This window comes from Eurosta solidaginis, chromosome 3 (assembly GCF_040869045.1).
Source record: "Eurosta solidaginis isolate ZX-2024a chromosome 3, ASM4086904v1, whole genome shotgun sequence".
Taxonomy (NCBI): domain Eukaryota; kingdom Metazoa; phylum Arthropoda; class Insecta; order Diptera; family Tephritidae; genus Eurosta; species Eurosta solidaginis.
Genome location: NC_090321.1, coordinates 248311216 through 248325655, shown reverse-complemented (window position 1 = coordinate 248325655; position 14440 = coordinate 248311216). Strand labels below are relative to the sequence as shown.

General features: G+C 40.0%; 1 protein-coding gene across 5 annotated transcripts in view; it reads left to right on the top strand.

The window, feature by feature from the left end:
• The first annotated feature begins 207 nt into the window (after nt 1–207).
• Nucleotides 208–14440, top strand: part of LOC137245342 (uncharacterized) — an 89016-nt gene continuing 74783 nt past the window's right edge. For 3 of the 5 annotated variants that reach the window (XR_010951305.1, XR_010951304.1, XR_010951306.1), the window contains exon 1: nt 208–4506. Coding sequence is in view for 2 of the 5 variants with exons in the window: in XM_067775848.1 (XP_067631949.1) it covers nt 676–4506 (3831 nt within the window). In the remaining 3 variants the exon portion in view is untranslated. The remainder of the gene's footprint in view (nt 4507–14440) is intronic. The other 2 variants (XM_067775848.1, XM_067775847.1) reach the window with 2 other exon arrangements.

Here is a 14440-nt window from a genome sequence, read left to right as displayed (position 1 = left end):
TTACAACCGCAACATATTCGAAATTACTTTATTAGCTTCAACAGCCAGCTTATGGCTATAAACTTGGCTTATTGCAACGAACAGTTTAAGCCGAAACTTTGACGAGTCAACAACGATTAGCGGATCAAATGTGTTTTGTTAGTAAGTATTATGTTACAACAACAATCAGTGACATACCGATATGAAATGAAAACAAACTAATTATAAATGAATGCTGGTGAATGCGATACAATAACGGCAATGACCAACAGCAGTGGCTTTGCATTGTTTGAAAGAAAATTGTTTATAATTATTTAGTACGATTGAGTGAATAAAATGAGAAACGAAATGAAAATGTGAACAAGTAGTGAGAAAACGAAAATTTCGAAGATACAAATAAGTGATAAATTAATTTAAAAAAATATAATACAAAAATATCTCATATGAAATCGAAATTATTCAAGTTAAAAGCACACATGATTTTTACTTTATAGGAATGAGGCGCCGCGCCGGCGCAACTCAAAGTGCAGTAATTTATTGGCGCGCAAGATACATAATTTTAATAACAATACAGTGAGTGAGATAAAAAACAAACCCAAATCAAAAAAAAATATTGTAATAAGAAAATAATTGTGAAATAAAGGTTTAAAATATTAAATAATTCAAATTGAATAAAAAGTTTAAAAATTTCTAATAATGCCACTCAATAAAACGCAACGCAAACCTTCCAATGAAACGCTAGCTAGCCTTGCATTGGATAGCACATTAGACTCTCGCATGTCCAGCGCGGAAATACCACAAATGGAGCTGCTTAAAGTCAACTATGTGCAACAGTGCAAGGAAGCGCGTAAGCCGCGTTCTACAACTGGCGCGCTTCAGCCACAGCGGCAGCAACCAACGCGACACAGCTTTGTGGATGCACCTGCCAAATACCAAGGTTATATACAATCTAACAACATAGATCACAAACAACATGCTAACTCAAAATTGGGCGCAACTAATGGTAACAAGCGTCAAAGCGCGATTGTACAGCGCCCCATTTCGAATAATATTCGCGCAGCACACCAGCAACCATTACCGCCGCCTACTATAGAATCATGGAAATTTATACATCAACTGCCGCAAGCAAAGTCGCAAACACAACAACAACAGCAATCTTGCTGCGTAGATGCTACAACGCATAAATATCATACAACAGCAGCGTCAACGCAAAATGTCGCCTTCACTGCTGCAAGCGCAAGCATAACATGCACACGCGCTAAAGACACTCACGACGACACTGAAGATTATGCCGACCTACAATCGTGCTGTACCTCCGCTTGCAATTCTGCTACGCAATCATCTTGCTCCTCCGATGAGGATACTTGCGATGGTACATCTACAGTTTATCATGATTGTGAAAAATCAAACAGCTGGAATTATCGCGCGCGCATTACTACCTGCGATATACGACGCGATATCGCACGCGCAGGTGTTAAGTCACGCGCTGATCGTATAGCGCGTATTGAGAAAACTGATTGCGCACATCAATTAAAGCAGGGTGCTACGGCGAGTAGCGTGGGTTTGAAGCGTTTATCGCTGCCGCCATCTACACATTCGGCGGCGCAAATGCCAGAAGTGGTGACGCAAATCAATCGACTTTTCGAGCAAGTCAAACAACCAGAGCAACGGCGTTCTACAAAACAATATCGTGCGCCTGCACCACCACTGCTGCCAACAGTCGCTCCTGTTAAATCCACAACCAGCGCAGGTGCACTACCTAAGCAGCCGCTACGCCTTGCGCCAATACCGAAAAAGGAGCCAAATATGCGTATGCGTCCACGCGATCCACTGCCTAGCATTGAAGAACGTGTAAAACGTTTTAGTAACTCTAGCGCTTCTGGTGATTGCTTGGACTGCGTTGTAGAAAGTAGAAGCACTGCCATGGAAGAAGTCAGCTTGGTGCGGAACGAAGGTGTTAATAGTCAGCGCGCGTCACCCGATCAACAGCGGGCGCAAGTGTCGCGCATACCAAAACTTATAACAGAAGCGCAACAGCGGCAATCCACGAGCTCGGCGTTGCACTACAGTGAAACAAACGAGCAGCTACAGCGGCGCATACGCCAAATTTTTGATCAAGATGAAGATCGCAGGCAGCAGTTGCAGCGCCAGATAACTGCCGAATTTCGTATGCAATGCACCGGCGAAAAAATGCAACTGCGTTCCACCAAACCTACAACCATGCTTGAGACGACAGATAAGCCGATGTGTAGCAGCAGCGCCAAGAAGACAGATTGTGAGGAGCGCGCTGAAGATAGCTTGCTGAAACAAACGCGCTTGCAAGCGTTAGCAAATTTTCAAAAGCTTAAAACTGAGCGTGTACATATACGGAAAAAGCGCCAGCCGCTCTTGATTGTTAACCAATTAAACGAGTCGAAAGAAAGAAACGACAGTAGAGCGGTAGCGGCAGGAGGTGAAGCGTTAGGGAATCGAGCAGATATGGAATGCACTAGTGCACAAAATGCGACAAAGGCGGCTCAGCACAAATCACCTACGGATAGCCGTCGGCGTACGTGTGGCTATAAAAACTGTAATTTCACTAACTGTCCCATATCTGCGACGAGTAATGCAACAGGCAGCAGCGGAAATAGCAGCGCTAGCACACCACAATTGTCTGACGAGGAACTGAATACGCGCAAACGCTTATCGATCGAGAGTTGTTGCTCAGACTCTGGCGTCTCGTCCTCCGCTGATGCGAAAGAGCGCAAAACTAAAGAAAATAATATGAAAAATCTGGAAAAGTGTGAGGACTGCGTAAAAATTTTTCTCTGTCAAGGACACAACGAGCCAACAATCATGCAGCAGCACAAACTTCAACTATCTTCAACTGCTGCAACGTCCAAACTAAAAGATTTCCCTAACGACAAGCTAAATGAGGGACAAATCAAAATTCATGTTGGGAAAGCAACTGCGCCAAGTGTTGACCCGAACGATGTGCAAAATTTCGCAAAAAAGAGTCTCACCAAACCTACAACGGATGAGTTATTAATAGCGGCGACAGCAAAACCCCACAACAACAGCAATGGCAAAAAGTTGGGTGATGGTGATAAGTTGTCTAACCGGACGACAGCAGAAGCCGCAAGCGCTAGCAATACGAAACAGTGTAACATTGAAATCGACCTCAAAAATAATGAACAACGCATTTACAACAACACAAATTGCAACAACAATAAGAAAAATATCCAAAGCGGTGAGCGCCAGCCGTTATGCGCTACGACAATAAAAATTGATGATGATTGGGTAAGCGAGCAAAATAACTGCGATGCGTACACGTTAATGGCGTCATCATCGCCTCCCCCGCCTATCATAGCGAAGACTGCAAGTGCGCTTCAACATTTACACAACAACGCCAACAACAACAATAGCAGAGGCATACGCAGCCCCAGTGGCGATAGCGATAAGCACAGCGTGAAAATCTTTGTACGCAGCTCAACCACCAGCGCAGGAGTAGATGAAAATTCAACGCGCGCTTCATCCATTTCTATAAACTCTTACACCTCGCGCGCATCTGAGTCATCATCGCACTCGAATTCTAGCAAATCCTCTTCGTCTGGGAGCTCTTATACAACCATTTCAAGCGGCGCGTCAAGTAACAATTGTAAATGTAAGTGCCGCTGTCGAAAAAATGATGATGAATTCGAGGAGGTCGCTGATTACTTTGGCAGCTTAGATCGCATGGCAAAATCAGGTATTTTCTTTAATCGTGCAGCATGCATGAATAAAAGCGCCAATGGTGCTCGAAACGAAACGATACGCGCATGCGCTGCTTCACCAACGCCTTCGACGGATACTTTTTGTGAAGTAAGCTGCGTTGAATGTGGTGAGGTAACGTGCAATGAAGAAGAAGGGGTGAATCCGAGAAACTCTATAGGTAGTGTAAGCAGCGGTATCGGTAGTAGTGGCGGTATATTTTGGAATAATGCATTCATAAATGAGCCGTTGCCAGAGCAAAACTGTGCAGTGTTTAAAAACAAAAGTCCAATTCCAACAAAAACATTAGCAGAGCGCGACGAACAAGAGCACTGTGGCTGCAGTTTGACCAGTTGCGATGAAGACAATTGCTCCTTTTATGAGTGTGATGGCGGTATTGTTGTCGAATCCCAGCCAGCAGATGACGATGATCATTGCGTATCGCGCATTGAAGTGCATGCCAGCGTGCATGCTCCACACAGCAGTAGCAATAGCAGCGGTGGTGTTAAAAAGGATGAAACACGCATGATTGCAAGTATTAGCAACAACAATAAAAACAACGATGATTTCTACAGTGCTGATTGTGTGTGTGCTGATAAGAAAAGTACTTCAGCAACCGAAGCGCAAATACAGCGCATTAGAGAACGTGAACGTTGCGCTGCGCGTGAACAACAACAACAGGAACAGCAATGGCTGCGTCAACGCATGCGCGAACGCGATTGCAATCGACAAATGCAATTTATAAGAAATAGTAGCGCTGAGGAGATGTTAATACGTAATAAAAAGTTATTGAGAATGGTAAGTTGTGTGCAAGTTTGAAGAACTTTTTAAATTATTTAATTTTATAATTTTTTTTTAGTTTCTTTCTACTTTTCTTCATAATATTTCAATTTTATATTCGGGCTCGCGCTAATGATATGTTTGGTTTAACTTGTATCCGATACGCTGTTGTACTCAACGCTAATTATTCATACCCTAATTATGTTGTCCAATATTACGCGGAAGTTATTCGCCCAACATATTTGTATAGAGCTCTGTTAGTATTCGTTGCATTGGAATGCTCTAAAATTATGTATTTTACAATTCAATGTATTAGCGTGTAAAACTGTAGACCAATATTGCTCCCTACACTTATATTTTTATACAAGACTTAGGTGCTTACCAATTATTAGCACAGTTATGTTATTTTAGAAGCTATTCATACGAATGTTACGTTTGTGCCATGTAAACCCCTTTAAGGATGTGATTACGATATGAGCCCGAGCTCCTGTTTTATGTTGTTCAAACCGAGGCGAGATGGCTTAGAAGGTTAATGTGCTCATATTAAATCGTTCCCAAGTTGGCCATGCTTGTACCTCAATGACTCTTGCTCCCGCAGCGTACTGGATTTATGTCCGGCAAAGAACCATCAACATCTATAACACTCCCCGAAAAGCATAGGGGTGTACCTTTACCGTTATTCGCTTTCAAATGAGATGCTTTTACTACCGCTTCATTAGGAGGTTTGGAAAGGACGCGATTTTAAATACTCCATTGAATATTATCGACAAGCATAGCTATGATGCATATTCCGATATAGCTTTTAGAATGAGCATCGCTAGGTGTCACACTGATGGGAAGGTTGGAAGGTACGTGTTTCCAAGCCATAGTCTCATCGTTTAATTTCGAATTTTTTTTTTTTTTAATAACATGTAAGCCTTGTGGGGCTTACGGTAAGGGTAAAGTTGAAATAAAATAAGTTTGCATGTTGGTGTTGACCTTTCGGAACTTTTTTCTAGTTGTCGATAAGAAATGAAGTTTGTAAGCCAATTAAGCAATCAAACAAACACTAGGGATATTTGAAATTTTTTAAGTAGATCGAAGAAACGAAAACAATCTTCCAATAGTTTGACAGTTTGTTAATTTTCTGCTTAGATATTAGCTTCATTTTCTTCTGCCTTCTCTCTTCGTATTTCAAAATATTGTCACTGCTGAAACTTCTTTCAGATAGCGAGCGACAACTGCGAGCACTCAAGTAATACCCCACTGGCTTCTTTCAACTCAGTGGAAGTCCTCCACTTCCTGCGGAATACTTTCTAGGGCAGAGTGGAAAATTGACCAGTCAACATTTTACCAGGCTTCTACAAACGTTGCAAGAACTTTGATACCTTTTATTCGATCTGCCTTGTTCTTATACTAATTGATTTTAGTAAATAGAAATAGGTAATTTGGCTGTTGTCTTGGTGCTGTGCCCTTTGCAACTTTACATTCTGATTTTGATTGCTACTATTTGTATTATTGAATAAATGTATTCTACCATTCGGAATCGCAACATCATTTATTTTGTTCAATACATCAACCTTTGATGTCTATGTACATCAATAATATAGGGCAGGGCATTTTTTAAGGATTTTTCACTAGGTGGCCAAAAGAAAAATATCTCCTCGACATGACTGACCATACCGGTCAGCTTTTGAATATTGCCATTTTTGGTCAAAAAAAAAAAACATGCTGTGGCAACCGTGGTTGCGACTCACTCATACCAAAACATTTGCAATAAAACAAGTAATCCCAGGAGTAGTTATTTTTCATATCCAACTTATTATATACTTGGCCAAAATTTTTTTATTATATGCTGACAAAAAACCCTCGAGCACGTGCAGAATTTGTAGAATTTATATATGTCACGGAAGTCGTGAGTACCTATGTTCTTTTCCATATAAATCCTCATTGATAGTATATTTGTTGAACTATCATTAGAGTTGGGATTCTACCGGGTATTTACCATTTTTATGGGTAAATACCGGGAAAATACCCGGAATATTCCTTTTTTGTATCTTTTTTTGCGTATTTAAAAATCGTTTGAATCGAGGCTGCTTGGAATTACAATTCAGCAATTAAATTTATATGCCATTTGAAATTAAAAAAATTTCGTTTTTATTTTAAACAAACAACCCAGCAAACACTCGGAGTCAACAATTAGTCTGAAAGGAGTCCAAACTTTGGATCGTTTGCACTCGTTATGAACTCATTTAGGAACCTGAAGCGAATGCTATATGCTTATATTTTGTCTCTAACATAAGTCTTATACAGACCTTCCGATATCATATATGAGCCTTATTGGCGTCATATACTGCTAATTTTGAGCCTTTTAATGACACTACTTCAGGGCTTTTAGGAAGGTTTTTGACATATATCGGAAGCGGAAAACATAGGGGAGAATGTGATAAAACTCACATGAGGATAAGATAGAAATGAAATAAGTATTAGTTGAGTTAATTATTTATTTAGAATAAATTGTCGCAGAAAAATTTCAGAGTTTTTTTCCGGAGCTGCCTAGTTTACTAATTCTAATATTTTTCGTTTGTTTATAATTTCATCAAATCGGAGTCATAGAAGACTCTAAGGTGATAGCATTTTTGAAGCTTTTGAACCATATTAAACTCCAGAACTGTAAGAGAATATTTATAAGGGACACATATTTACCCAAACAAACAGGCTCACGGCGCTCATAATTTAAGAATCCGAAACGAATCCAAAATAAGTGGGCAATATAGGAATCAGAAAAGCGTCGAAACGAGTAGGAGGGTAAAAGAAAATTTAATTTTTGCCTTTTATTTAACGGCCTAAAAGCTCCTAATCTTGCATGCAAAAATTATCATTTATCAACTATTTATGTTCGTCACAGCGAGTTTGGAACAAATTTTGAAACTTTGTTACGATCACTGTTCATTTTAATACAAAATGAATTACATTTGTACATTATTTTTACCCTTACTATTCTTTTATTGTATAATAGGCCGGGTCGATTTATGGGGAGGCAAAAAAATCGCCCATTGATCTGTGAAAATCATATTCTAGGGATCAAAATAAGAAACTTTGCCGAAGGAACCATACCTCTAAAACGAATTCTGATGCCCCCCCTTTGGGTCGAACTTGCAAATTTTGAAAAATCCCACTTTGAAATGCCTATGTTTTTTTTTCTTTTTGGAGTTTATTTTTCTCTTTAGAAATTTATTTAGTCAGAACATATGTAAATGAAAAAATGAATTTAACTTAGTAATAGAAAAGAAATTAAAAAATTATTAGAAATTAGCGTTTTTACAACCCCCTTTTAAAAGCAAGGCATCACTGTGATGCATTTACATGTCGTAAACATAGTTGTGTGGGTTTTTTATTCAACCATTTTAAAAAATGAAGGTATCACTGTGACACAATTGCAGATCGTAAAATTACTTGTGTTGTTGTTTTTAAGCCACCACAAGACACAGCAGGTAGAATTAAAATTGCCCCTACCCAAAAGTTCGACCCAAAGGGGGGACATCAGAATTCGTTTTAGAGGTATGGTTCCTTCGTCAAAGTTCCTTATTTTGATCCCTAGAATACGATTTTCACAGAGCAATGAGCGATTTTTAAATCGACCCGCCCTATTGTATAAGCATCTTTTTTAGGCTCAAATGATTTACGTTAATAGGCTCATATAGGACGACCATTGCAAGAAGGAAATACATTGGTTTCGGCCTCCCAAATGAGCACATACCGGCTGTAAAGGCTCCAATTTAGATATTTTTCCTACTCTTTTTCGAGTCAAAATGTTTACTGGGTAAACTTAAATATTTGCAACGGCATGCATTATTGGCTAAATATTTTTGAAAAACGCTGGATTACAGATTAAAACTAATTCAACCGATAGCATAATGGATAACTACCCACCAATATAGGACAAATTGGATACATTTTGGAATGAATTTGTGTGTTGGTTTCCCATATTTTCCAAAAGATAATTTTTACCCTTAAAAATAAATAAATAAATGTAAGGCGCGATAACCTCCGAAGAGACCTAAGGCCGAGCTTCTCTTCCAATTTGCGTCGTGCTCCTCTTGATTTTCCCTACAAATTGGCCGGACGGGACCTACATGATTTTATGCCGACTCCGAACGGCATCTGCAAGGCAGATGAGTTTTCACTGAGAGCTTTTCATGGCAGAAATACACCCGGAGCGCTTGCCAAACACTGCCGAGGGGCGACCCCGCTTAGAGAAAATTTCTTCTAATTGAAAAACCTTATTTCTAAAATGTTTGATGTTGCTTTGCCCGGGGTTTGAACCCAGGGCATCCGGTGTGGTAGGCGAAGCACGCTACCATCACACCACGGTGGCCGTCGTGGGTATTTATTTTGGGTAAATATTTGGGACTTTACCCATTTTTACCATGTATAACCAATTTACCGTGTATTTACCATTTGGGTATTTACCCCTTTCCCATCTCTAACTATCATTCATTCGTTGATAAATTTCTTCGATTAGTACCAAAAACTTCATTAGAATTAGCAAGTTATATATTTTTTGACATTTTGGGGAAATCATGTATTTTCAGAAAATTTCTGACATTATTTCAGTTAGGTGTTGTTCACGCATTTTCGAAATTTAGTTGTGGCCAGATTATGATTACTACGTGGCCACGGCGGACTACTACGTGGCCATTTGGCCACGTTCGTAATACTTAAAAAATGCCCTGATATAGGGTATGGGATATATACACTTTTGTCAAGGAATAAAAGAGAAGGTGGAACGGTAACGAAGCGACTTTTTCAGTTTTTGCTGTCATTTTTTTGGTGAACTATCATTCGTTTAGGATCAGTGTTTTTATACTTAAGTATTATGTATTACTGTGTTACGTAAATGTTGAAGTATTTCAACTCACTTGCGATATATTCGTTCACACCTTAAAATATTCACCTTCGGTACCACCATATACTATTTCACCTACATTCATGCATACATATTTGGCATACCATTACCTTTAAGAATTTTTTTGTTGCAACTAACACCTACAATTGAAATAGTCATTAGACAGACATGTAGAAAAAAAATTGTTTTATGTTGTACCAAAAGTATTTCACAAATAAGAATATGAAGCTATCAGTTATGTTGGTTGCGATTCTGGTGAAAAATACTTCCTTAAATTGTTAATTTTTACACAGTATTGGCCAACTTTTTGTACCCATACGTAAATGGCGCTAGAAGTAATGATATTCGCCTAAGGAGTAAACAGGCTCAGTAGTATATCAAGCAAAACGGAATATATCACTTTTCTAGCTACGCGGCTTACCCCCTTTTTGCGTGGATAGCCTTCAATAGAAAATCACTTAGCAAATCATTTTCCTTACAGTGTAATAATTATTGCTTTGAATTTGGAATAATCAGACCAATGTTCAAAAAAAATTGTTTACCCTATCATCCTCTCGACCTTATCCATGACAAACTTCTTTCTCGCCATTTTCACTAAAACTATAAACTCTTTCTGGTAGCTAATTTTAAAAGTTTCTACAGTGGTCGAAGTGCAGTATACCAATCTTTCCCGCATAAGTGTTTAAACGGCGCATACTGATACAGATATACTTATTTATGTTCAAGTGGACTCTACTAAGGTCGGTACAGGTCGTACCACCACCTCTTCGGCTTAAGACTGTGCTCAATTTCCAATTTAATTTACAACCGATTGTATGTAAGTGAAACATAGTTACCAGGTGTGTGGCTAAGTCATTACGTCACAATTGTGGCTTGCACTTCCTTGTATGTTTACATACAACTCCTGACGCAATAAACCAGACGGTGAAGTCAATGTTACAAAATGCAGTCGTCATTTGATAAAAATCGCCCGGTATTTGTTGTTGTAGCAGTGCTATGCGCCATTCAATAGGTGCGACCAATCACAAATTGTCATCAAATTCCTCTAACGGGAGTCCAAGCAAACTTGCTGTTTCAACAGGGCGGGCCATAATGAGAGGGGTGTTAGAGGCGTTGGTTCCACATTACAATTGAAGAGATGGTTGGTGTTATGTACAATTTGTATGTCGGGGTTGATTCTAGATAGGTAAGAGTTTAACCTGTTACAATATCCAATTCGAAGTTAGGCTAGAGTGACGCGCGTTTCCCTAGGGAGAGTGCGTTCCTCCTCTGCTTGTTCTAGGTATTTTTCTTCGAGTACCGGATTTGCCGGTCAATTCTTAGCATAAAGGTCCGACGACTGTTTGTGGATATCACTGAGTACCTGCTTATGTTTTTTTTTCTTCATACGGCTGTGTTCTCAGGTGCCGTATTTCTTCATAATGCTTGCGGGGATGGCCCCTTAAGCCCCTGGGCGGTGTAGCCTCATGAATCAGATGTCTGTTGGATTCCCAGGTTTCTGGGTATTCAACGGAAACTGTTTGGTTAGCATTTTATTTTTCTTCCTGATTGTGTAGATGGTGTTCTGTAGCGGTTCTGAGAGCAGCATTTTGGCAGGCCTCTGTTTTCTTCCAGTGAGTAACCTTAAGGCTTGGCGACCATATCGGGGACCCGTAGCATGCACTCGGCCGGCCAATTGCTTTGTAAGTGGTGCCGGCAAGAGATTTGAGGATTTTATTGCCGCTCTGGATTTTCGGTACAATTGCGGCTGCATGCTCTCCAAAATGTAGATCCTGATCGAACTTCACACCCAGGATTTTAGGGTGTAAGACAGTCGGTAGCGCGGTGCCATTGACGTGGATGTTAAAAATTGTCGACAATTGGGACGTCCACGTTGTAAATAAGGTCGCCGATGATTTAGTCGGTGATAATGTCAGGTTTCGCGAGGTGAAAAAACGAGAGATCAGGGAGGTAGCTGTTTATTTTGTTGCAAAGCTCACCGATCTGTGGGCCTGGGCCTGTGGCCATTATTGGGTAGTCATCGACGTAGGAAACGATAGCGGCTCCTTCTGGTGGTGAAGGTAGCTTTGATATGTAGAAGTTAAACAGAAGTGGGGATAGGACACCACCCTGTGGCACCCCTGTTTCATTATTCTTGGTTTGGATGTTTCGTTCCTGAATTGCACTTCGGAAGCCATGCTGATGATTGGCTAGTTGCAAATTTGGATTAAAATATGGAAGCAGAATGGCTTCAAGTGTATTGGCTACTGGCGATAGGAGAGATATCGGATGATAAGAATCTCCTATGTTAGCTGGTTTCCCAGGCTTTAATAGCAGAACCACCCTGACCATTTTTCATTTTTCGGGGATGACGAAGGTGGATAAGGGCATATTGAAGACATGCGCTAGATAATTAAATCCGTCTTTGTCTAGTTTTTTAAGCATCGGCATGGCTATGCCGTCTGGGCCCACTGCTTTAGATGGTTTAGCATGAACGATGGCATCCTCAACCTCTTTGGCGGTGATGGTAATTGGTGACGCGCTGGATTTATGTTTATGTGCGTGTCTGTTGGACCTCCGTCTATCTTTGTCGACCGTAGAATGCATTATATATTGTCGGCAGAAAGCGCTCGCGCATTTTTTCGCATCCGACAGCACTTTATCACCAAAGGCGATGTATATTTTGTCATTGTGCTTAGACGGATTCGATAGGGACCAAAACTTACCCACACCGGCAGAGAGGTTACGATTCTTTAAATGCCACTCCCATTTCGCCCACTTGTGTTCATCCACAAGCAATCTGATGCGTTGGCAGACTACAGGACGCCCTTGGGCGTGAACAGCAAGGAGCCACAAACGATTTATAAAAGTTACGAGGACGTCGGGTTTTGGGGTCTAGCCCAGAACATCCTGTCCGATGCAACCATCCCTTGCACGTGACCGTCCTAAAAAGATTCTTTTCCGGCATACGCAGAATCATAATTTTCTGGACCGGGGTCAGATACAGGTCCTGGAATGGTTTTGACACCTTCCCGGAGCAGGAGAGTATGGCGCAGTCCCGCTGCAAGTATCTGCTGGGAGGATAACAAATTTGTGGGAGGGTCGCAACAAATTAAATGGGGTTACACTTAAATGACAGCCCTTGGTGGGGGAAAATCCCGAGTCGCTCCGGTACATATAACCGGCGGCCTTGGGAAGCGATAAAACTCGCCCTTATAAATTTAAGTGTTGCTTTTTGAATTATCAGCAGCACTGATTTTTTCAGTATCATAAAAAAAATATTACATTGATGCCTTTCTGAAATATGAATAAACGTGCAAGAAAATAACACCTGCGGTCTGTTTTTCCTTTTGTGGGAGAGTTTATTTCCTTGTCCTGAGGTGAAATGGAAAATTTTTAGTCAACGGAACTGAATGACTAAACCTTCAGAGTATCACCATGCCCACAACTAAGGAATGTGGAAAGATACCGCATGACTGACGATCTGTAACAATAACATGAAGTTGCGGATGACTATCTGCGAGGTTTGTAATACAAAAACTCGGAAGTGACGGTATACGGTCGCAATACCTAACATTTATCTATATACCAAGTGTTGAAGTATGCTCATTGAGCAGAAAACGGCGGCTGGTGTGAAAATATAAAGCGGCAGAGGTTTTACAGCAACAATTCATCAACATATCAGAGCTTATAGATTTAACTGATGGCGCAAAAAAAAATTCTGGCTTATCAGAATTTCACTTTGAACAGCTCTGACTGTCCCTAGAAACGTTTAGACAAAGCCGTATGATCAAACGCGACAGACATTGTACTGACTTTGTCTATTGATTTATCTACCTCTCTTCTGTCTAATACTCTTCGTTTCTTATTTCCTCTCCCCTCTGCATTTTCTAGTCTACCTTAAAGGCGGTGACACAATGACATTTTTCATATAGTTGCGTTTAACACAAGCTTATGCCTTCCAATAACATCGCCACAATAAACCAAGATGTTGCGTTTGTAAATATGAAGGAACTTCAGACGTGGCAATTGAAGTTTATTACGCCTTGCCCATTCACAAAATTTCGCGAAGCACTGTTATAAACATTCTACTTATACAACAAAACTACTTGCTAATATATTTTGTGTCGCAATCGATTGTTATATTGCAGTTTTTAATTGCAAAAAATGTTAGAAAATTTACCAGCCAGTGGGAAAAATTATTTCACTTGCAAAGTGTGCCAACCCTTAGCCAAAGCAAATGTCAAATTCTTCTTCTTATGCTTTGCGTGGAACGACATTTGGGAGATGGCTACTTTTCAATATCAGATGGCGCCAGTGTCGCTTATTCTACCATTCTCCATAGAAATACGTGCAATCTACTCATAATGCATAAGCTTGTGTTAAACTCATCTATATGAAAAACTGCTAATGTGTCGGAGCTATAATTGGGTCATTCAATTTCCCTATCTCTTTCATTCTTCCGTAAATCGTCCCGCTCTTGCTTTTATCCAAGTATATCTCTCACTATTACTCTTAACCTTATCCTTTTTCTTAATCTTCCTGTTAACTTCTTTTCCTACTTTGTCTCAAACCATTACCCTTATTCTTACTTTTACTCTCACTCTTCGTCTTTCTCTTGTTCTCCTTACTTTTCCGATGACCCTCCAACTTCCACACATTTCCAATGTGGAGATATTGAGATTGAGTTTGTCTTTTCTCCGCCCATAAGATTGCTGACGTAGTAAAAAAGGAGCAAAATAGCATCAAGCCTGCCCTCCCTACTACTTTGAAATTCATTATCGGATTATGAGGGCCGTAAAATTTTTGTTTTTGTACTTATGACTTAACCTGTCTGGTTTTATTGCGTCATGCAGACAATTGATGCTTTTTTAATAATTCAACTGTGTGCAGCATTTACGTAAGTAAGCAATTTTTTTGTTTTGTTTTTTTGATGAACACTTTTGCTCTTTTTGAGTGGCAGTCAAGTACGCAATCTACCCACTACACCCAAACAAGCGCCAACAAATTTTATTACCTTGAGCAAAATCAATTTGCCAAATTAAACCATTTTAATTGTTGATGCCAAATGCCAAAGGTTTTTTT